The sequence below is a fragment of the Notolepis coatsorum genome (genome assembly GCF_963971535.1).
Source record: "Notolepis coatsorum genome assembly, chromosome: 10".
Taxonomy (NCBI): domain Eukaryota; kingdom Metazoa; phylum Chordata; class Actinopteri; order Aulopiformes; family Paralepididae; genus Notolepis; species Notolepis coatsorum.
The window spans coordinates 58,924,866-58,949,009 of NC_140174.1; the positions used below are offsets into that span (position 1 = coordinate 58,924,866).

General features: G+C 42.5%; 2 protein-coding genes across 2 annotated transcripts in view; both read right to left on the reverse strand.

Annotated features, from left to right (window-relative positions):
- Positions 1-24,144, reverse strand: part of LOC311236143 (leucine zipper putative tumor suppressor 2 homolog) — a 145,231-nt gene that overhangs the window by 46,776 nt on the left and 74,311 nt on the right. Inside the window, exon 2 of the mRNA XM_084323765.1 lies at positions 16,183-16,306. The gene's annotated coding sequence lies outside the window, so the exon portion shown is untranslated. The remainder of the gene's footprint in view (positions 1-16,182; positions 16,307-24,144) is intronic.
- Positions 1,862-5,251, reverse strand: LOC311235237 (uncharacterized protein). The gene is made up of 6 exons (XM_084322648.1): positions 5,131-5,251; positions 4,651-4,677; positions 3,351-3,821; positions 3,168-3,227; positions 2,895-2,966; positions 1,862-2,186 (listed from the first exon to the last, which is right to left on the reverse strand). The coding sequence occupies exons 3-6, from the start codon at positions 3,709-3,711 to the stop codon at positions 1,984-1,986; spliced, it is 696 nt and encodes a 231-aa protein (XP_084178774.1). The 5' UTR covers positions 3,712-3,821; positions 4,651-4,677; positions 5,131-5,251; the 3' UTR covers positions 1,862-1,983.

Consider the following 24,144-nt stretch of genomic DNA (forward strand, 5'->3'; position numbering starts at 1 on the left):
GCTTCTCTAGCGTGCATAAATACACATATACTATCGATAATCTAGCGTTTATTTGAAAACGATTCATAAATCAGCCGGAAAATTATGACGTGTTTTGTGTATTCCAGTAAAGGGCGATTATCGCAGAATTTCTCTGGAATTACTAGACATCTCCAAAAAACTATACTCTTATTCAAAACGGTATAAAACAGAAATGTAACAATGAAAAAACAATCCGTTTCGTATGTTGACTGCAAGCAAGTCATTGATAAGCGAGGGGTGTTTTAGACCCATAGCCATAATTTAAGATATACTTTAAGCGTTCGCAAATGTCCCCGTCCTCCCATTGACTTCCTTATTGGCACGCTAGCCCTAATATGGTCAAAGGGGCGTGGCTCTGAATGAGTTAACCATGAGAGTTGCCGGTGCATAGTGATAGTGTTTGTTCTCATGGAACAATGTAAGACTAACCTTGCAGCTCTGTTTTATGCAAGTCTCTGGGAGACTTGATTCTCTCCACCAAGCTCCAAAATGTAAAAAATGGTGAAGGTAGTGTGACCTCCCACGCGTTACACTTCACCAATGACTCACTGACAGGTGAAAAGAGGCTGCTGGCTGTCTCCTATGTATCGGAGGAAGCATGTGATAGACTTCAGGGCTCCCTAGACCGACCAGTGGGGGCACATGCGCGCAACGACCAGGAAGGGGAGGGGGGAATTGGCATAACGACTAAATTGAGATGAGAGGAAAATACAGAAAAATAGGAGAAAAAGTGGATAAAAAAATTTGAAATAACATTACATTTTGTAAAGAATGCATTAACACTTTGAGTGCCAGCGACGTGTATTGTCGTCTTATCATGCCCCCCTTGAGTGCCGACGACGCAAAATGTCGTTTTTATTTTTTAATAGCGATCTGAATTCATATTTCATCAACCGAGTCTCCCGTTGGTACAGCAGCCCCTCCAGGAGCTCAGATGGGAAAAAATCGTCTATCCCTGTGTATATGCAGGTAAGTCGATTAGACTGACCTGGGATCTGTAGATCTGTAGAGGTGGAGCCAACTGGCTCCATTGTGCTGGCGAGCTGTCTGATCAAGAGGGATCTGATCGCGAGACGGAAAACAACGTGGAATATATATTTACAGCAGCCAATAATCAATCAATAATCGTGATCGATATTTGGAATGGCGATCAGGAATTGGAATAATCTTTTTGGATAACATCTGATCTCAGGTAAGGAATCTATTTTACCAGTCTTAGGATAATCAGACCTGTTTTCACGGAGATATAACGTCACAGTGCCCAAGTGCGTCCACCTTTTTATAGGATTCTATCACATTTGCATAACAATAGCGAATATTACGTACCTTGCGCCGTTTTCATTGGAGTTTTTTACAAAACAACGCTGTTTTATTTGTCCTATATATGCGGATATCATTTAAAAACTTAAATTTTACCATTTTAGTTCCCTTTAGACAACAAACATAATGCTAATGATGCACTTTAATTATGATAATTAGGTGGCCATTCACGGTCACTGTACTGAGGTGACGTGAGGGCGCATTCATAGTTTAACGCTCCTGTGTTCAGATCGCATTTTCATCAACTTTTACCGTCCTGCTGACCTGTGAACTGTGAAAAAAGGTCTTGGAAAATGGAGTTCTTTAGTTTGAACCTGTTTTCATCCTTTAAAATCAATGCTGCCATCTACTGTCAGCTGGAAGGTAGTGTCGTTTGTCTACCATCTCATCTCAGGAGCAAACAACATCCCCATTTTATTTGTCTAACAAACAAAATATTAATCACAATCACTTGTCACATTAACATTTGTGAGTACATGTGTTTTCAACAAAAATATGACAAATTTAACACAACAGCCAGCACTTCATAAAATTTTATAAACATTATATAAAAAATACAATAAACATAACTTAGAACAATAACTATTTACAGCACACCATACATATTTATAAATTTTTTCATTCGCTCACTCATTCATACACTCATTCATCCAAACACCAGTAACACCAGAAACTAGCATCTTCGTCCTCCTCCTCCTCCCACTGGACACACATGGTGTGGAACCATTTGTGACAGTTGTCACACTGGACCCACGACACCAAACCCTCAGAGTCCACAGGGGGGTTCGCCTTTTTACACCGGCCACACCGCCAGATCCCCAGCTTCTGCCTCTTGGTGGTGTGACCTGCAGTTAAAAAGAAATTTATTATTATGACGCTGCTTGATTACAATATACCAAGGTCCAATAATAAGTAAGGGATAATGTATAGCTACGAGGTCATTGTCGCAAAATAATTGACCGACACGGAGTTTAAAATACCGAGGCGCAGCGCTGAGGTGTTTTAAACGTCAGTGAAGGTCAATTATTTTGCGACAATGATCGAGTAAAGCTATACATTATCCCGCTTATTACATGGCTAACTTACTAACAATATACCTAATTCATCGACAAGACTAGATCAAATGAAGACGCAGTTGTTCTGTGGCTCTGTCAGCCCAAATAAAGTGATTATTATTATCGGCAGCCGGCAGGTCTCTGGTCTGATTGCATGACTGAGTGCAGCTGTGCATATGCTGAGCAGCACTGATACAGTGTTGTAGTGGGCTTGATTGCGAACAGCTGCGCACAGCGGTCATTATTGTCCCACAGCGGTCATTATTGTGTGATAACGGACCTCTGACACGGGCTATTGACCAATCACAAGCAAGCATTTCGGCGAATGTGAAAACGCCATGTAATAAATATGAATAACTATCTATATAGTACTTTTCACACATGGACCACAGTTCAAAGTGCCCCACAGCAATTTGTATAAAATCAGCAAATTTTTTACAAAATAAATAACAATTCATAAGTTTGCCCTGACAAACTCAAAAAACATAAGTAACATGCCGATGGGTGTCGTGGGTCTGGCGTGGGAGGAGGAGGATGTCGATGCTCCTGTTGGTCCAGGAATACAGGAGGCTGCAGACACAAAAAGGGAGCACCACTCAAAAAAATTATTTTGTTTGGTTTGGTAAATATTGCGCTATGAACAGTCTATCAGTGTACTGTGTGTGTGTGTAGGCCGTAGGGGCAGGTACAATAAGAGTTTTTCTTCCTGTTCCTTTTGGCCATGGACATTTGTAGATCGTGTTTTTTTCACAGTTGTTTGAAAAAGCTTACGGTGGGAGGGAGAGGAAGTTGGCTGGGACACCCGGTGGGACTGCGGTGGGACTGCCGGCTCTGAGAAAATGGTTAAGAAACAATAAAACATGATTATTTATTCATAAAAAAATGTATACTTTTTTGCTAACTGAGAATGTTGTCTCCCAAATAACTGTTAAAAGAAAACAAATAAATAAATACCATCCATTATGGCTGTTGGGGAGGAAGAGGTGGAGGGGTGGTGATCTTCCCCTCTCAAAGCAGGCAGGCGAGTGCTGGTGTGGAGGCTAGAGGCGGGCAGCAGACTGTGGGAGGCAGAAGAGGGGGGCATGGAGGCTGAGGCTGAGGGACCGGCGATGGAAAGACCGGAGCTGGTGGTGGGAGCGGCCCCGGGGGACACTCCTCTTCTGCGGCTGGGGAGAGAGCCACCACGCGGGGTACGGGAGGAGGTTGTGGGAGTCCTTAAAGTTTCAGCCCGCTGCCGCTGTCGGTCTGCCCTGGCCAGAGCTCCTGCCTCGGCGCGGGCGGCGCGGTCCTCTGTCTCATCGATGGCATCCGTCATCTCCTGGGCGGTGAGCAGGCGGGCCTTGGTGGTGTTCCTCCTGACCTTTCCAGATCTTCTTGTGAACTCTATCTGGGCCAGGAGTTGTCCCAGGTCCGCTGTGATCCTCCCTGCTGTTACAAGGGGGTGGTTGAGGTAGGGGTTGGGGGGTGAGTCCTGGACTAGAGCACGGGGGCTGGGTGGGGGGCTGGGAGGGGGGCTAGGAGCACGGGGGCTGGGTGGGGGGCTAGGAGCACGGGGGCTGGGTCGGGGGCTAGGAGCACGGGGGCTGGGTGGGGGGCTGGACTTAGATCAGGCTGGACTTAGGGACCTCGAACAACGTGGCTGCCCGCCTCGCACTCCACCTGCCTGCTCTGACCTCTGCAATGGCCTGATCCATGGCCTCCTGGGTCCACAGACGCACCTTCCTCTCCCTCTTCCGCATTTGCCGGATATTAGGCATGCTCTGCAAACACACAAAAATATTTTAAACAAGAAAGTAAAATAATATGAACTTTATTATTATTGTACGACTGACGAGTTTATTTTATTTGATTTATTTAGCACATTATTTAAAAAAAAACAGTGCTAGGAGGGAACTTATGTGAGTGATTTATGATGAAATTAAATTAGATTTGAATTGTTTTTTTGAATATGGATAAGGAGGTTGTTGACCTCAATGATGAATTTAGTTTATTGCTATGGTTTGTTGGATATGAGTGAAATTCTGATGAAAAGATGCAGAACAATGGAAGGTATCAAGAACATCTTGCCTTTTGTTAATGAACTTGAATATGAATGAGCATGAAACCAAAATGATTATGCTGAAATATTACCAGACATGCAAACACACACACAACCTTACCTTCACCCAGTTCAGCATGGCAGCCTCACACACACACACACACACACACACCTCCATTCACCTGTAGAGAAACAAACAAGCACACACAAACCTACCGTGTCTGCTGTCTGACTTTGTCACTGCTTCAGATGTTTTTTTATACAGAGATTGAGAGAGAGAGAGAGAGAGAGAGAGAGAGAGAGAAAACCAGTTCATTATTTTCCCCGCGAAAATTATTGTTCTCCCTTCGATTATTTTCGCGCAACCTCAGTTCATCACTCGTTCAGACAAACTTAGATCTCTTATTAAGATTACAAATGTACAACACATTTCGTCGGACAAAACACTGGCTATATATGCTAGCAACATAACCAAACAATCTGACTTCATCTTGGGGCGAGTGGGAGTTCGTGTTTAAGGAACAGGAAGCTACTTTTACTTGGAAATCAGCGTCGCCCCGAACACATTCGAACAATTATAACGTTGCAGTGGTACAAACGTTCACATCTAGTAGTCTTTAGATGACTAAATATAGATGAATACTCATGAAATTTGATATATATACTCTAAAATAAGTATGATTTCATATCACCTACCTTTCGACGTGAAAATCTGGTGGGGCTGTGAGGAAAGATCCAGAATGCCGCGCAAGATGGGGCGTGACCGAAGTTGGGTTTGGGCGTTCCCAGATAAAGAGGGTGACCGGGATTGGTTTACGTTCCGTTAAGCGTTTGCCCTATGCTGTGTGTGGCTGTGATCGCTGATGAGGAAATAAGAGAATAGATATTTCAGCCCGCGTCTATAGCGTGCATAAGTACACATATACTATCGATAATCTAGCGTTTATTTGAAAACGATTCATAAATAGGCAGAAAAATTACAACGTTTTTGTGTATTCTAGAATATTCCAGTAAATGCCTTTTATCACGGAATCTTTATATTTTCGAGGGCTTTTCAAAATGATATAAAACAAAAATGAACCGATAAAAAAACAATCCGTTTCGACAATGTTGACTGCAAACAGGTCATTGATAAGCGACGGGCAGATTAGACACATAGCCATAATTTAAAACATAGATTAGGCGTTTCTAACGCTAACATTGAAGTGGATGATGGCATTCAACGGGGTAAAAAGGTAAACAAGGTAGGCACTGATAGTGTTAAGCGTCATTTAGTACTCAAAACCCAAAGTCTCAGACTTGTGACTTGCTTGAGACATGCCCGTCTTGACTTGGGACTTTACTTGGGAATTGCCAGTCTTGACTTAGGACTTGGGTCCCACCTCTGGTTTCAACCAATAGACAGAAGCATCCGATGCATACTGTTCTCAACAAATACCGATCAGACCGATCCCAGGCTACAAGGGGGTCGTACTGGTATAAGACAATCTCCTTAACACTAAAATATCATATACCACACCAAGAGCCATGTGTAACACAAGACAAAAACAAAGCAAAGTGACTTAATTGTATGCATTTCTTTTTGGCACATGGAAACATGTTAGATCTCTCTAATGGAGGAAAATAGATTAAATGTCAATCGTTTTTGTCCAATGACCTCAAAGTATTGGTCTTATGTTGTCTATTCACCTTATTTTGTCCTAGTCCACTTTTGTGGGGGTAGTACAATTTCCAGCTGCTGATGCCAGAGCCAGTGTTGATCTTCGCAAACTGAATCAATAATACATCTAGACAAAACTGCTTAGCTAGCTCGTTCTCCTCAACATAGAAAAATGTGAAAAGAACAAATGGCTTGGTGTTTTTCATTCAAAATTGATGAGTCAAAGGCTAATATCCCTTTCTAGATAACCTACTATTGTGCCACAGGAAGTGGAATCACAAGAGCACCAAAGCTAGCAATGTCCTTGGTACCTAGAAACATGAGGCGAATACTGTTCAGTAGAAGTAATGGATTGGATCCGTACTCCGTATTAAATGAGTGCTAATCTCCTGATAATGCACTCGTAAGGCTGGCTTTACATGGTGAAACTTCCAATGCGACTTTAGTTGCATAGTGTAAAGCCCTCTGCAACACACTTGAAACTTCTTTGAAACTCAGCTGCAACATCTGAACTTCCAATCAAAACGGCCATAACGTGCCAGGTGATGATGTCAAGCTAATGACTGTTGATATCTTTTCAACTGATCAACTCTCGAGTAGCCTTTGTGGGTCTTTCACCCACATGCATAGGTTGTGTTTCTTCCTCTAAGCATATCAACAAGCATTAGTGCACAGATAGCTTTCACTGCTGTGATTTGATTTATGAATGTAAAACGATTATGTTGGACAAATATCCTAGTCTTTCGAGACTGAGCTAGCATGGCAGTGTCAGTATTAATTTAGACATAATCACTAAGTTGCCACTTGGGTAAACAATACCGGCTCTCCCAAAATAAAGCATGTGTCAAATTTGTTCATAAACATTATTCATTTGGGGACTGAGATTTCTGGCAAGCAAGCCAGCCTTGTTGTCAAACATAATGTGAGATTATATTTACTGTTTGTCAACCATAATATAATATAATAATAATAATGCATAGGCAATGTTATTGACAGAAAGACTTGCTAGCATAAAGTTAGCTGCAGGCAAATTTTCACTGTGAAGAGGAGGTGGTTCTCGGGCAGTTCTTACATGGGAAAGCCAAATTACCTGCTCATTCCATGTAATTGTTGACTCAGACATCAACCAGTCAGGCACCTTTCCTCGTGGCCCTGGTGGATCCAGTAAATTATATATAACCAATATAGCTAGCTAACAGTCTAGTAACTGTTACACAAAGTGATACAAATTGTTGTGATTAAAGTGTCACTGTATAAAGCCAGCGTAACCTAGCAACGCCCTACATTTACCACTACACTTCCGTCCCACACCGGCAAAACAGCAGAAATAAGTGTCACTTGTTTTTTTTATTAGATTAGATTCACATCACAGCAGTGTCAAAAAATCTCATGGTATAGCACTCTTCACTTTAATTAACTGGCCAATACTTCGAATCGTTATCTGCAGTGAAAATATTTTGTTCTCAGGCGTCAGAAGCAGTTTGAGTCTGTGTCTAGAGCGCATAAAAGATGCAAAGAGATACAAGAGTGAAGATAATAGGAAAGTGAAGGGGGAATTCTAGGTTCAGCTTAGGCAAATCTCCCTTTCATTTCAGCAGTTTAGAAGTAGGAGTGGGAGTCCGGCAGGCTGGATAATAATTCCTGGAAACTGGGATCTACAGACCGGAGTTAAGTGGATGTTAGGGCTGAAAGAAATCTTTCATTGGCTGCAGAACATTTTATAACAACTTCATGAAGCCTCCGCAGACAGACATGTCCTCCTGGATCTGATTCCTCTATCCATTCAGACAGACCGTGTGCATGCACACACAATCACGCAAACACACACACACATATTCCCTGTGGAGGACCTTGTGAAAGAAATATGGCCATGTGTACGCACGTTCATGCATACATTACACTATAGGAGTACTGATCTAGAATTACTGTCCGACTGCCCATGACCATCTGTGACAAGGCTATCCATACCTTGTGCACTGAAAGGCTTTAAAACACAATGAGAAGCGTTACTACAAAAAGCACTCTCACCATGAACACACCTGATTTTAAATCAAGGCTTTGTTGATCAACTAATCAAGAGCACTTGCATCAATTAACTCCTAACAAACAAAGACATGTCCAGTTACTGTTTTAAAATGAATGTAGGGCTGAACTATTGTGATATATGAATAATGAAATACAAACCACCACCCACAAACTTGCTCAAACTATTTACAATAAGATTTAACATGTGGATGTATGAAGGAACCCCCATGAAGGAGTCTCTCCTTCACACACCATCTCGTTCAGAATAACAGAGAACAGAAGATTGTACAGATCAGCATGAATTTATGAAGACAAACACAGCCACAAACCTCATGATAATTTAAAGGGATAGCATAGGGCTGGGCGATATGGCCAAAAATGATATCGCGATAACGATATCAATAAAACAAATCTATACAAAAAAATAGAATATACAAAAACAATTTTTTATTTTATTTTTTTAACAGCAGATGTATCTTTATTTTGCAGCAATTCTTTGTTGTTGCCGCCATCTTTAGTGTTACATCCCCTCACACTCCAGTTCTCAGGCTGCAGCTGGTTTGAAAGCGAAAGTAAACCGGCTTCTCTGCTGGCTGTGGCTCCAGGGGAGTTGAACAGTTCTGGCTCTGCTAGTTTCTTTTCTATCTTTCGGTGCTTTTTTGGTGGACAAACCACCGGACATGTGCACCGTGACTCATGACTGGAGACTAGCTCTGCTACCACACATAGCCTACTGTGTACAGACGGTTTCAAACTGTATTTTAAATTAGAAAGCAAACAAAATAAAAGAGAAAAATAAATCTCAATTTGGTCAGTATTGTCATTTGGACAAGCAAAGCCATTACTTTAAGTTGCAGGCAAGAAAGACAAGTCTGTCCACTGTCTCTGGTTTTAAAACTGCCCTGTTGCAGGTATAATAAAAAAAATAAAAATAAAAATAAAAAATTATTTTTTCTATATATATTTTTTCCTATATTGATTATTAAAATATATCACAATAATTATCGTTATCGTTATATCGCCCAGCCCTAGGATAGCACGTTGGCAGGTAAAGGGGGCTGTATAATGGTCAAAACCTAAATGTAGCGTGCTCCCCAATACAGACAGGGGCCAATACTGCAGAGGCTCCCTCGAGCAAGAGAACCTAGCATTAGTACTGTATAGCCTACTAAGTATAGCCTGTGTGTAACAACTTGCTGCATGGATGAGTGCTAAATAAATACTGTGATGCAATTCAATATAGCATTGTTGTGGTCGTACCTTCTTATAGAAATAAACCATAACGGGCAATACATAAAGACACAGAACTGCCAAAAGATCAGCATTTTTATCCCTGGCGGAGGGAAATAAGATGGTCAAGAAGGATTTTCAACAACTAACACATTGATACCCGGAGTTCTGTGCTCCGTTTATGTTTATGAAATTGTCCCACGTTTTCCCTTCCAATCCCGTTCCAGGTCATCATGAAATTGGGTGCAGAGGAGCATACAGTATTCTCTAGAGACCGTATCAGCAGCCAGGCCCCTGATCTGTGGAACACAAGACACACTGCCGCCACGACGGGTCACATGAGACGTGTCAAGTACTGCTCCCGAGCACCAATAAGAAGTTCCACTCTGCAGCACGTCAACAGGAAGAAACTAATCTCTTCTCATCCATTGTTCTACACACACAAGAGACAGTGACGGCAAGAAGGGATGAGTGGAAGTCAAGCTGACACAGGAGCAGGAGGAGGAGGAGGAGGAGGAGGAGGAGGAGGAGGAGGAGGAGGAGGAGGAGGAGGAGGAGGAGGAGGAGGAGGAGGAGGAGGAGGAGGAGGAGGAGGAGGAGGAGGAGGAGGAGGAGGAGGAGGAGGAGGAGGAGGAGGAGGAGGAGGAGGAAGAGGAGAAGAAGAAGAAGAAGAAGAAGAAGAAGAAGAAGAAAGAAGAAGAAGAAGAAGAAGAAGAAGAAGAAGAAGAAGAAGAAGAAGAAGAAGAAGAAGAAGAAGAAGAAGAAGAAGAAGAAGAAGAAGAAGAAGAAGAAGAAGAAGAAGAAGAAGAAGAAGAAGAAGAAGAAGAAGAAGAAGAAGAAGAAGAAGAAGAAGAAGAAGAAGAAGAAGAAGAAGAAGAAGAAGAAGAAGAAGAAGAAGAAGAAGAAGAAGAGCTACTGGAGCAGAGAAGAAGAAGAAGAGCTGCTACTGGAGCAGAGGAGAAGAAGAAGAGCTGCTACTGGAGCAGAATAGTTTATTTATTAACGTTATATACCACGGTGAAAAGCAAGCAACAAACAAGTAAATAACATGTAGTTGGACCAACATTGTATTGAAGTATAAAAACTGCTTTTTCTCTCAATAGGGGCGGCCGTCGACTGCAGTGTATTTCGCCCTTAATCCACCATCTGCCCACAATCGCTGCAAAGAGAAAGGGAGAGATGCTTCAATCAGGACTCTGGTCCACAGCTGCCTAATGAAGAGAGGAGGAAAGTAGGGTAGGAGAAGTAGGCTACTGTACACACACGATCACATTCACGTGCTTTCTCTTTTTCTCTCTCACACACACACACACACACACACACACACACACACACACACACACACACACACACACACACACACACACACACACACACACACACACACACACACACACACACACACACACACACACACACACACACACACACACACACACACACACACACACACACACACACTCTCTCTTATCTCTTCCTCTGTGTCTCTCTTATCTTTCTCTTTCTCTCTCTCCAATTGGGTCACACTGGTTATGGTTTGTCCTCCAGGCACTAAGGTAAAGAAAGAGGTGTTGGTGGTGGAGAAGAAGGAGGAGGGGTGGGGTTTCCAGAAGTGAGAGTTCAAGGTCACAACTTGGGTCTGTTTCAATAATACAGGCCTGGAGAGAGAACACTCAACGTGTCTAAAGCATTAAAGCAATGGAGAACACTCAACGTGTCTAAAGCATTAAAGCAATGGAGAACACTCAACGTGTCTAAAGCATTAAAGCAATGGAGAACACTCAACGTGTCTAAAGCATTAAAGCAATGGAGAACACTAAACGTGTCTAAAGCATTAAAGAAATGGAGAACACTCAATGTGTCTAAAGCATTAAAGCAATGGAGAACACTCAACGTGTCTAAAGCATTAAAGCAATGGAGAACACTCAACGTGTCTAAAGCATTAAAGCAATGGAGAACACTCAACGTGTCTAAAGCATTAAAGCAATGGAGAACACTCAACGTGTCTAAAGCATTAAAGCAATGGAGAACACGCAACGTGTCTAAAGCATTAAAGCAATGGAGAACACTAAACGTGTCTAAAGCATTAAAGCAATGGAGAACACTCAACTTGTCTAAAGCATTAAAACAATGGAGAACACGAAACTTGTCTAAAGCAGGGTCTCATACACCCCCCCACCCCACCACCGCAGCCACAGAGGAAGAAAAGCTCTCAGTGTGTGTCCGTGACTGGACGACCAACGCCATCAATCAGCCAAGGCCACCAGCACGGGGATAAAGAGACAGGCTGCAAATCACCCCTCAAGATGGGTACCGTTAACACAACCTCTTTATAGGCCAGAAGCGGGGCAGGGGGGCTAACGTGACTCAGCCCCTTTAGAGGGGGACCGGATGATTTACAGGCCACAGCAGCAAAGTAACCAATCTGTGGCTTCCTTCCTTTTCTCTCTCTCAATCTCTCTCTCTCCCAGCCCTCTCTCCATCACTATGTGTGTGTCTCTCTCTTCCTCTCTCTCTGCTTCTCTACAGCGCGGCCAAGGGCAGAGTCATGAGGGAAATCAAAGTAAAACGCTGGCTAAATAAAATAACTGCGGCATGGTTTTCCCTTAATGGTGGTTACAATGGTCTGGTGGTTTCTGGTTTGTACTGGGTCATATATAACGCTCATTATTATCCTGGACTGAACCAACACATTACACAGTTGCCCTTCATGAGACAATTCCTGATAAAAACACAACTTGTTCTTCTATGTTTGTCCTGGAAGTTGTTTCTCTGGGAGCTATTATCCTACTACTATAATTGGAAAGTGGTCAGTGTGCATGTTTGTTTGTCTGTAATTGGAGAGCTGTCTGTCTGTCTGTCTGTCTGTCTGTCTGTCTGTCTGTCTGTCTGTCTGTCTGTCTGTCTGTCTGTCTGTCTGTCTGTCTGTCTGTCTGTCTGTCTGTCTGTCTGTCTGTCTGTCTGTCTGTCTGTCTGTCTGTCTGTCCAATGTAACTCAGGTTCCAAACATGAAGGAGTGTGTTAGCCACTCACCTGTTCAGCCTTCCGAGTCTATTCCAACCATGATATCCATCAGTGATATGAATTCACACTTTATAATCCTCTTTGTCTCAGGGTTAAGATCCTCTTTGTTACAGGGTTAAATACTAACATAGCTAACACAACTGTGGATTATGAATGAAGAGCTAACACAACTGTGGATTATGAATGAAGAGCTAACACAACTGTGGATTATGAATGAAGGTCTGGTCCAGATCACGATGCAAACACAAACAATACAGTTTGTATTGTAAACCTTAATACAGTTAGCTAGTAGTGAATGGGCAGACAACTCCTTAATAAGTTAATACAGTTAGCTAGTAGTGAATGGGCAGACAACTCCTTAATACAGTTAGCTAGTAGTGAATGGGCAGACAACTCCTTAATACAGTTAGCTAGTAGTGAATGGGCAGACAACTCCTTAATAAGTTAATACAGTTAGCTAGTAGTGAATGGGCAGACAACTCCTTAATAAGTTAATACAGTTAGCTAGTAGTGAATGGGCAGACAACTCCTTAATACAGTTAGCTAGTAGTGAATGGGCAGACAACTCCTTAATACAGTTAGCTAGTAGTGAATGGGCAGACAACTCCTTAATAAGTTAATACAGTTAGCTAGTAGTGAATGGGCAGACAACTCCTTAATACAGTTAGCTAGTAGTGAATGTGAACCAAGATCACAATGACTAGAGTGCAGTCATTCATCAACAGATGCCTGAGGCGGATCCTGAACATCCACTGGCCAGATACCATCAGTAACAATGATCTCTGGCAGAGAACGGGCAAACAACCAGTGGAAGAACAAATCAAGAGAAGAAAGTGGGGATGGATCGGCCACACACTACGCAAACCAAACACCAGCACCACCAGACAGGCCCTTAGATGGAACCCCCAAGGCAAAAGGAAGAGAGGCCGGCCCAAGAACACCTGGCGCAGGGACTTGGAGACAGACATCACACAGAGCGGACTGACATGGAAACAGCTGGAAAGCAAAGCACAGGACAGAGGACCCTGGCGAACTGTTGTCGACGGCCTATGCTCCCCCAAAAGGAGCGATAGGCGTAAGTAAGTAAGTAAGTAGTGAATGGGCAGACAACTCCTTAATAAGTTAATACAGTTAGCTAGTAGTGAATGGGCAGACAACTCCTTAATACAGTTAGCTAGTAGTGAATGGGCAGACAACTCCTTAATAAGTTAATACAGTTAGCTACTAGCTAGTAGTGAATGGGCAGACAACTCCTTAATAAGTTAATACAGTTAGCTAGTAGTGAATGGGCAGACAACTCCTTAATACAGTTAGCTAGTAGTGAATGGGCAGACAACTCCTTAATACAGTTAGCTAGTAGTGAATGGGCAGACAACTCCTTAATAAGTTAATACAGTTAGCTAGTAGTGAATGGGCAGACAACTCCTTAATACAGTTAGCTAGTAGTGAATGGGCAGACAACTCCTTAATACAGTTAGCTAGTAGTGAATGGGCAGACAACTCCTTAATACAGTTAGCTAGTAGTGAATGGGCAGACAACTCCTTAATACAGTTAGCTAGTAGTGAATGGGCAGACAACTCCTTAATACAGTTAGCTAGTAGTGAATGGGCAGACCACTCCTTCATACAGTTAGCTAGTAGTGAATGGGCAGACAACTCCTTAATACAGTTAGCTAGTAGTGAATGGGCAGACAACTCCTTAATACAGTTAGCTAGTAGTGAATGGGCAGACAACTCCTTAATACAGTTAGCTAGTAGTGAATGGGCAGACAACTCCTTAATACAGTTAGCTAGTAGTGAATGGGCAGACAACTCCTTAATACAGTTAGCTAGTAGTGAATGGGCAGACAACTCCTTAATACAGTTAGCTAGTAGTGAATGGGCAGACCACTCCTTCATACAGTTAGCTAGTAGTGAATGGGCACTTTGGGCAGACAACTCCTTAATACAGTTAGCTAGTAGTGAATGGGCACTTTGGGCAGACAACTCCTTAATACAGTTAGCTAGTAGTGAATGAGCAGACCACTCCTTCATATAGTTAGCTAGTAGTGAATGGCAGACCACTCCATCTCTCCCCTCTCAGTTTAACAGGTTATTAATCTGGGTGATGGTTTTTATAGCTAAGGGTTAGTTTATAGCCTTCCCATGTGCAACAAATAATCACAGGTTTGTAAACGTTTCATTGGTATACCTGATATTCCCATAACTTTAGATATCATTAGCCCCGTTAGGCAGCCTCCCAAAACTGCTGCAGTTATGACAGAAAGTCTGGATTGAAATAAAAGGAAGAGAGAAGGAATAAAGAAAACAGATATTTTACAATATTTATTTATCCTAAACTCAATATTTTCAAGGGACACTCCACAGGCAACTTTTTCTATTAGCCGCGATGATCATTTGAATCTGACTAGCCATGAGCCAACTACTGTTGTAAAAATTACAACATTCCACTGCACCTCCTGCTTGGACTGGACACTCTCTGAACGCTCCGAGAGGGTGATGCTCTGAATAAACCCCCTCGGAGTGCCAATATATATGCACACACCATGACCTGTGCAGCCCCGAGCCCCCCCCCCCCCCCCCCCCCTCCAGCAGCTACGCGGTCAGACCCTGCACGGACATGCCATTTTGCAATATCACCGTTGATGCCGTGTCAATCGCCAAGAAGCATGAAACAGGTTGGGTCAACTTTTAAAGAAAACGCTGACATCCATCTTACTTTTCAGTTGAGGGCTGTGAGGACAACTGCCTGAGAATGAGGCTGACCAGGTGGTTAGAACCTCGGCTGGGGTGAAGGGACAAAAGTCTCAGGGGGGGGTCAGGAGGGGTCAAGGAGAAAAGGTAGTATTCCTGAAGGGACCTTTCCTCTAGTTCATCTGTATCTGTGCTGGATATAAACGCTGAGCGGTCATCCATCACAGACAGACCTGCCATCTCACCACGGCCCACCATCAGGCTGCTTCCCTTGATATTTTCATAACAAGAGTTCTTGTCCAGTCGCCAATGGACAGAAAGCTAGGCCATCCATCAGTGTCTAGGATGCTTTAGTGTGGGGACATCGCTTTAGGTATCGCAGCAGCTAAAACCGCCTCCGTGGGGCCAGAATTTACGGTCTGCCGCCCTCTTCCCCCTATAATCCTGCCGTGGCAGCGGGCAATCCGAGCGCACCTCCTAAATAACAACCCACGTGGATGTTTAATGCTCTGCTCTGGGGGTCGCTCATCTGCCCCAGAAAGATGAAAAAGAGAAGAGGGTTTTCTTGGATGGAAATAATTAGTCCCAGTAAGTCCAGTCGTAATTCCCTTGGCAGGGATGTGACTTCGCCACACCCTCTCTGGATAAAGTGCCAGAGATTAGGCCTGCAGCTTCAGCGTTACAGCAGAAAACCCCATCCTGTGAACTCCTACACAACCCTTACACCACAGAGCAGGAAGGTGTAACATCTTCACCAAGCAGGGTGGAATTGCTATGTTTGCGTTATGCTGCACAGCCCAGTCCTAACTTCAACACGCACAGAAAACACACCAAGAAAAAGTTTTTAGTTTTCAGTTATCGGAGAGTAAATGCAATTCAAATCAGCTGTGAAGGCTGAGGTCAAGACATTGTGACAGAGGATCCCCGTGGTAATCTGAGAATGTTGCCATATAAGAATCAAAAGTTCAAGGTCAAGGGGGGGAAAAGATGGAACGGTACCGCCAGAAAGCCCAAGCCTCTCCATGTCAGGTATCAGGGAACAGTACAACAAGAGTTCTTGTTTGTTCCTAATCAGAACCACATTCAGTCCACCCGCCTGCCCGTGCTGAGCTTACCTCTCACTGGCGGTGCCCAGTGTTCAGCTTCTGGTGGCCTGAGAGAAGACAGGGGAATCGGTCTGCTGAGCATCCCAGGGACTCACATCGATCGGCGGGGCTCCTCTCTCTTTCTCCTCCTGAGCTGTGGAGAGAGAACAGGAGAAAAGCACATGATGTCCGCTAACTCGGCAGGAGAAAGGAGAGAAAGTACCACCACCACTACTATTACTACTAACTACTACTACTACCACCACCACTCCACTACTACTATCACTACTACTACTACCACCACCACTACTACTAACTATTACTACTATTACTACTACTCTTACTACTCTTACCACTACTACCACCAGTACTACTACTAACTATTACTACTACTATCACTACTATTACTACCACCACCACTACTACTATCACTACTATTACTACTACTCTTACCACTAACTACCACTACTACCACCAGTACTACTACTAACTATTACTACTACTACCACCACTACTACTACTATTACTACTAACTACCACTACTATTACTACTAACTACTATTACTACTAACTAACTACCACTATTACTAATACTACTACTACTAGCACTACTACCGCTACTACCGCTGTAGAGAGTTGGAAAAAACCTGAAGTGTGAGACAAGAGTGTTTGCAGTACCAGGGCGAGGGAGGAAAGTCTGAGTCATGACAGCGAGACTTTGCGAGGAGGAGGGAGGTTGATGAGGGTGGTGTGGGGGGGGATTTTCCACATCAACACGATGGTGCTGAACCCAAAACGTTGTTCACAGTTTTCTAACAAACCTATGTAAATTCAATACTTAACCTTTGATCTATCTCCAATGTTCTGTGAATCACTGCTAGACTGGTTTTCTGCCCCCTTCTCTCCATTGTCTTGACTATTCAAGGTCATGCGAGGGTGAAGAGAAAGAAAGAAAGAGAGAGAGAGACGAGGTGGGGGCTTCCAGGGACTTAAAGGAGGCTATGTTGCCATGGTGACTAATGAAGCGAATCTGACTCCTAGAAAACCAGCGACAGGTCTTTGGACCAGACTTGTGCCTCGTCATCAAAAAGACAGGAGATGAGACACACACTCCACCATCTGGAGAGATGGGCACACTGCATCTTCATATCACTCCACTAAACCTGTGTACTGTAAAGTGATGTTTTTGGGTCGGGACCCACATGTGGGCCTTGGGAAGAATTAAATGGGTCCCTAAACACTATTCTCTGGAAGTATCATAAAGGCCTCTCAATAACATTTTAAAACGTGTTGAAAAGTTGTTTAAAGGGGAACTATCTTATAAATGGCCTTTTTCAGTGTTTAGCATTGTTTCCTAGCTATGTGAACTTATATTAATATGATCTATGTCTCTAATTCTCATATTGGCACATTCTTCCAATTCTCCTCTCACAATATTCACCCTCACTGAACTGAGTCATCTGAAAATGTGCTGATTTGTGATGTCAGAAAGACACCGCTGCATGATAATGGCGAGGTACAAGATGAGCTGCACACAGTGGTTGGAGCCCAGGCTCAAAACGGCTCGAGATCTTGAGGTAGAAAAATGCTGTTTTTGAGGACTTGATTAGAAATACAAAACAATGAATAAAAAATAGAAAAAAAATTATTACAGAGGTGTTCCATAGACTCACAGGAATTGTGTAAAAGTGCCCAAATAGTGAAAGAAATAGTAAAATAGTTCCCCTTTAAGATCTTGAGGTAGAAAAATGCTGTTTTTGAGGACTTGATTAGAAATACAAAACAATGAATAAAAAAAAAAGAAAGAATTACAGAGGTGTTCCATAAACCCACAGGAATTGTGTAAAAGTGCCCAAATAGTGAAAGAAATAGTAAAATAGTTCCCCTTTAAACAAAACGTGGCTCCCCTAAATCGTTTTTACAAAACCACTGCAATAAAATCATCACTGACTGTCTGCTATGAAGCATTAAACTGATATTTCACTTGACTATCGGTGAGTTGGGAGGAGGGGTAAGGAATCACTTCCCCCCCTAAATATCAGATCAACTAAATGTGGTGCTAAAGCAATGTCCAAACATGAGACAATTCAAACTGATGTATAAGGAAATTATGTTCACGAGGTACAGGGATGAGGAAGGGACTTGATATTCACTGGTGTTTACATTTTTATTTTATTTCTTTCGTGTTTTACATATAGTTTTTGTTTTTTTGTTTTGCATATATATATATTGTTTTTTTCTTTTTTATGTTTTAAAATAGTACACTCATTTGAGTAGTGGAAAAGGGGTAGGATTAAATAAGTGTATACTTCTTCCTACTCCTTTTCAAACATGTAGATTGAGTTGTGTTTTGCTTTTGTTTAGTTATTTGTTTGTTTGTATTCATTGCATGTTCGAAATAAAGTTTTCAAATCAAAACTAATTATTTGTTCCACTCGACGGGGTCGGTACCGACCCCTTTTGACCTTATTAAATTATAGTCATATTTTTATGAAGATGCAAAATAATTTGTGATTTTAAAATCAACCGTTTTCAAGTATTATTATCACTACTATGTCACAAATACATGTAGAATGTAAAACGTTAGGTTGGCAATAGTTTAGCAATAGGTTAAAAGTGTACTTATATCATTTTAAGTTTTCTATTTGCGATCGCCAATTTGACCCGGAACCGGAAATGGAAATGTTGAACCATGGGAATTGAAGCTTTTTTGCGGCCATTATGTAGAGGAGGTCGCTGGCCATAGATATCTATATCGCTGGCTAGCTATCTGCCAGCGTTGGAATTTCTCCGATCTACACTTCCTGGCAAGTTCTATGGGGGTTCAAAGTTCAGTGTTCTGAATGAATTATGTCAATAATTGTTATGATTCGCGATAATAAGCTACAAAAGGTAACGTTTTTGACAAATATTGAAACGCAGTCAGTTTCCCCACACTATTGTTACCATGTAGGAAGAATTAGATCTGAAATTTGTTTCAAAATGGTTACACTGTGGGCGAAATAAAATAGTAGTCGATTACAGTAAATATCAGTATCTGTTATTATGCACGCCTGGTGATACTATATCCAAATTGAACTCGGCCATTTGAAAGATACTATATGTATATATATATAAATGTGCGAATTGGCTATAATAAGGTAATGTATAAGCATATATTCTATATTCTATAATAATATTTCAAATTGCATTGGTCCGGATGGGAGAATTCAGTACTGTATATACAGAACCTTCAGTTTGATCATCTTCCCTTTATTAATTTCCTTAGATCTTTTGTACACATGATCTCAAGAGGGTACTGAATGAGCTCAGTGGCAGTTTTTTAAGTTTGGTCATTATTATCATGGTTTTATTCACTGTCAAAGATGAAAAGAAAAATCATAATTCATATTTACCTTTGTTTCATCACAATTTAAGCAAGCCTAGTAATAGACACAATATTTCTGACACTGAGAATACATTCATTGAGGTCCATAGGTGTTCCTAGGTACCAAGAATATGCAAATAGCCCTTGTAGAAGTGGAGCAATATTCCATTTACCTAGGTATACATTTTATGCAGATTTTCACCTGGGGTGGAACAGGTTAAGAGGCTTCCAAAAACACATTTCCTCACAGGTAGGGATGCCCTGATCGATGGGCCAGCGATCGGTATCGGCCGATATTCAGTATAAATATGAGATTGGGGAATTCCGATAATGCTTTCTAGTCGCCGATTGCAAAAACCGATCGATGACGCGAAAAACATGAGCCAGTTCTCAGCGGAGTTGGTGTCATTGTCGCATGACATCGGCGGTGTCGGCGGTGTGGAACTATTACAAAGTGTCTGAGACAGATGCAACAAATGCCATCTGCAATGTATGCCAGGATAAAATACCTTGTGGGGGAAGCAATGTAAAAAGTTTCAACACAGCAAATTTTATAAGACACTTGAAGTCCCATCACCCAGAGGAGCATGGAGAGTTCGTTAAGCTTACCGCGGAGAGAGTACAAAGAGAAAGAACCAAAACGCCTGCTGACGCAAACCACTTTAGAGAGCACCCGTGCGTATAACCGTGATTGTCAGAAGGCTAAGGCGATCACAAGAAAAGTCATGAAATTCATAGGGCTGGACCAGTACTCTCTCAGTCTCGCACATACAGATAATACATATGAAAAGTATCAGTTGTGGTTCGGTCCAGATCTGGAACGGAGTCCGGACTTTGAGAATGCCTGTGTTAGACCTACAGTATAATACTGCCAGCTGCTATAACAAAACCAAAATCGTGTATCGGCCGATATGGCTCATAGACGATCGGTGGCAAAAAACGTGATTGGGGCATCCCTACTCACAGGCTCGGTAGTTTAAAAGCTAGGTAGTTAGGTAGTGTGCATTTCGTTATTGCGTTACTCAACTGTGACGAAAGGGGTGCTCTATACTGTATATGAATAAAAGGGTTGGGAATCCACTTTTCAGTTCAAATGAATTCAGGAAGGGATTTATCATCAGCAAGTAAACAGCTATTTCTGTAAAAAATGTATTGAAAGTGTTAGACGGTTTCATAGCCGTCCTCCTCCTCAAGAGCTCCATTCTTATGCTCCTGTGAACCACGTGCCATAAGCATCAAAATCCTACCATGAAAATTAAAACCAGTATCACAAAAAAAAAACTCCCAATTCCAATTCTTCATGCTTACTCAACTTTCCCCAGCCCACAGCCATTATTTAAGTCTACATTCTATCTCTGCTGCTCTCCGCAGTGTAACTCAATTACACACACATCTGCAGATTTTTAAGTGCGGTAACCCCAATTGCCAGCAGCACTGCTGTGATATCACATTCCCACCATCTGCACGGGTCATATATATGTACACGGCGGGTACGGTATGAATGTCGACTTGATGGGCAGCTTGCGATAAGCATAACCTAGGCCTTTTTTTTTTTTTTTTTTTACTGTAGTCACCTGGTACATACTGTAACTCAAGCCAATCGTATGTCCTCGTTGTTTCTTTAGGAGCCATCCATGTGGGATCCATTGTTCCGTGGGATTCATTCAAAAAAGGAAGAACTTAATCAAATTGTGGGCTCTTCCTCTGTGAGCGTTATGCTAAACTGTGGGTTAGACTGGCTGGTTAGATGGCAGTGAGTTGTTGTGGGAACTGAAACCGACATTACAGTGGGTTAAGGAAGCAGCTAACTGGTTTATGCGACTCCTAATGAGTTACCTGCAGGATCAATGTCGTTAAAAAATGAACTAGTTTAGTTATTTTTTCAATACGTTGCTGTGAGCTATTATTTGTCAAAATGATTGCCATATAGAACCACAGAGTACTGCAATCAGAATACTGGCATTTCCATAACGCTTTGCTGCCGCCATTCAGTCCACACTAGTAGCAGCTGCAGCTTTCATCTAATTGTTGTGATGACGTATTTGTTAGTGGTCACTGTTGCCAGATTGGGTGGTTTTCCGCATCATATTAAGGCCCGTTTACAGTGTGTTTTAGCTGGGGTTTCGCCTGGAAGGCTCTTAGAAATCTGGCACACTTTTGAACGAAGTTATACTGTGATAGAGCGCAGAGAATGAACACGTTCACAATTACGTTCATCTAGGGAAATACAGTACGTTCAGTTCTCGTTCGCCAAAAATATGAACTAGTTGATGAATGATCGTTCATTGAACACGTTCAGGTACATCACTGCTGGGGATGGAGCAATGGTTTGTCATCTAGTGCTGGCTTTTCGCGGGAGAAAAAATATCAGATCAACGCAAGATTGGATATATACCGGTAGTGTTCTTACCTCGTCTCTGATGTAATGCAAAAAAGAAATCCAATTATCTGATCGCCATTCCAAGTACTGGTGGCGGAGGTCCTTCCCACGTTGTCCGGCATTGCATATGAACGAGGGGGGGGGGGGGGCTAGTTGATGCATCGTTGTAAACGCTCGTCCTGCCGGAGTATTTAAACCCCGCCCGCACGGCTCAGCCCAGAAAACAAACAACATTGTTTCAAGTGGAGTGCAATAGCGGCCGAAAGCGTTAGAGGGCGGTATTGACCATCTGCCAGCTCAGACACATTCAGAACAGTATGCACAGCCTGCCCTGATGAATTATGAATGGCAATAGCGAATAAAAGAAATAACGATTAAAACCCGACTTTTCTCGTGATTGGCGCTCAAGCGATGGCGAATTAACCCGACTTTCTTCGTCATTGGCGCCCAATGAGTTAATAACAGTACATCTGCAAACAGTGCCAGTGCAGTTCAATTATGAGGTTTCTTTTTTTTCAATTCAGTTCAATGCGGTTCAACTGCCAGTGCAGTGCAGTGCAATAACTAAATAATACAAAATAATAATTTGTTTAAAAAAGAAATCAGAAAAAAACACTAATCTGTCATTTCAAAGAGATGTCCTTTAAATGTCCATGCTTCTCCACATCTCTGGCTGACATCACCATTGTGATACATGATGGTTAGGCCTTTGTGTTTTTTTCAGTGAGGGATTCTCTTTTGTCGGTCAGCATCGTTTTGTACTTGCTTCTCTCTGTATAATTAAATAATATCAAACTCCTCTGAACTCGTCTGGTCTTTCCAAAGACCAGAGTTGGGACGGGCATGCACACACAGAGAGAGATTGAGAGAGAGAGAGAGAGAGAGAGAGAGAGAGAGAGAGAGAGAGATTGAGAGATTGAGAGATTGAGAGATTGAGAGATTGAGAGATTGAGAGATTGAGAGAGAGAGAGAGAGAGAGAGAGAGAGAGAGAGAGAGAGAGACACGGAGATTGAGACTTGTTACGCGCGATAGTCAGTGACTTGCGGAGTGCGCACTGTGCTCCGTTGTCTCGGAATGGATTTGGTAGCTTTCTTCCGTGTCGCCGTAGACCGTGCCACGCCACCGTTTTAAAGTCGTAGTGAAGATTGATTTATATGAAAACCGATGTATGTATAATTTAGCTAGCTTGCTAACGTTACTGGGATTGAAGCAAGCTTTCCAAAGAAAAAGCTTTCAGGAGAGGCGGGGGGGTCCCGTTGGCAGGGCGGGCCACTCCTTAACACTTTGAGCGCCACTCACAGCTTTATTCGGGTTTACGACCAGACCGTTGAATGCCACGTCACGGCTATTCTCGTGTGTGTGTTTTTTTTTTTTAGCGATCTGAAATCATATTGAATCACGCGAGCCTACCGTTGGAGATCCAGGGACCGCCGGCGATCAGATGTGAAAAAAGCACCTCCCAGATGGTAAATCACCCTTTTGGAATGGACTCAATGAAAGTGAATGGGAGAACGGATTTCTGACTCCACATTTTACTTCTCACTGATGCAGCCGGGGTCTACCAGAGTTCATTCTGGAGCCTCTGAGCCACGGCGAATATGGGTTATACTGTACACACGATGGATCAATACATTTATCGATTTTTTCGAATGGCGATCGGAAATTGGAATAAACCATTTGGATACCATCTGACCTCAGGTAAGGAATCTATGTTATCAGTGTTAGGATAATCAGACTCGTTTTCACAGAGATATAAGTGTTTATGTGATATAGCTGTTTTGACTGTAAAAGCGATCAAGAAATGAGAGCAGCTATTATCAGCACGCGGCACGAACGTGCATGCGCACACATAAACGATTCATAAATAGGCAGACAAATGACAACGTTCTGGAATATTCCAGTAAAATAGGCATGGGTTGTTTTTCCCCGGAAAACGGGTGATTTTCAAAATGCTATCAAACGGAAATGAAGCGATAAAAATACAATCTGCCTTGCCAATGTTGACTGGAAAATGAGTCTTTGATAAGCGACGGGCAGATTAGACACATAGCCATAATTTAAAACATAGATTAGGCAATATTAACGTTAACATTGGGAGTGGATGGTGGCATCAAGGGGGTAAAAAGGAAAACCCGGCGTGGCATACAAAGTGTTAAAGGGAAACACTGTCCATCCAGATGGGTTTTATAAGCCCGTTTTCATAAACACCACGCGGCATCAGCGCCAAACCGCCCTGCATCCTAC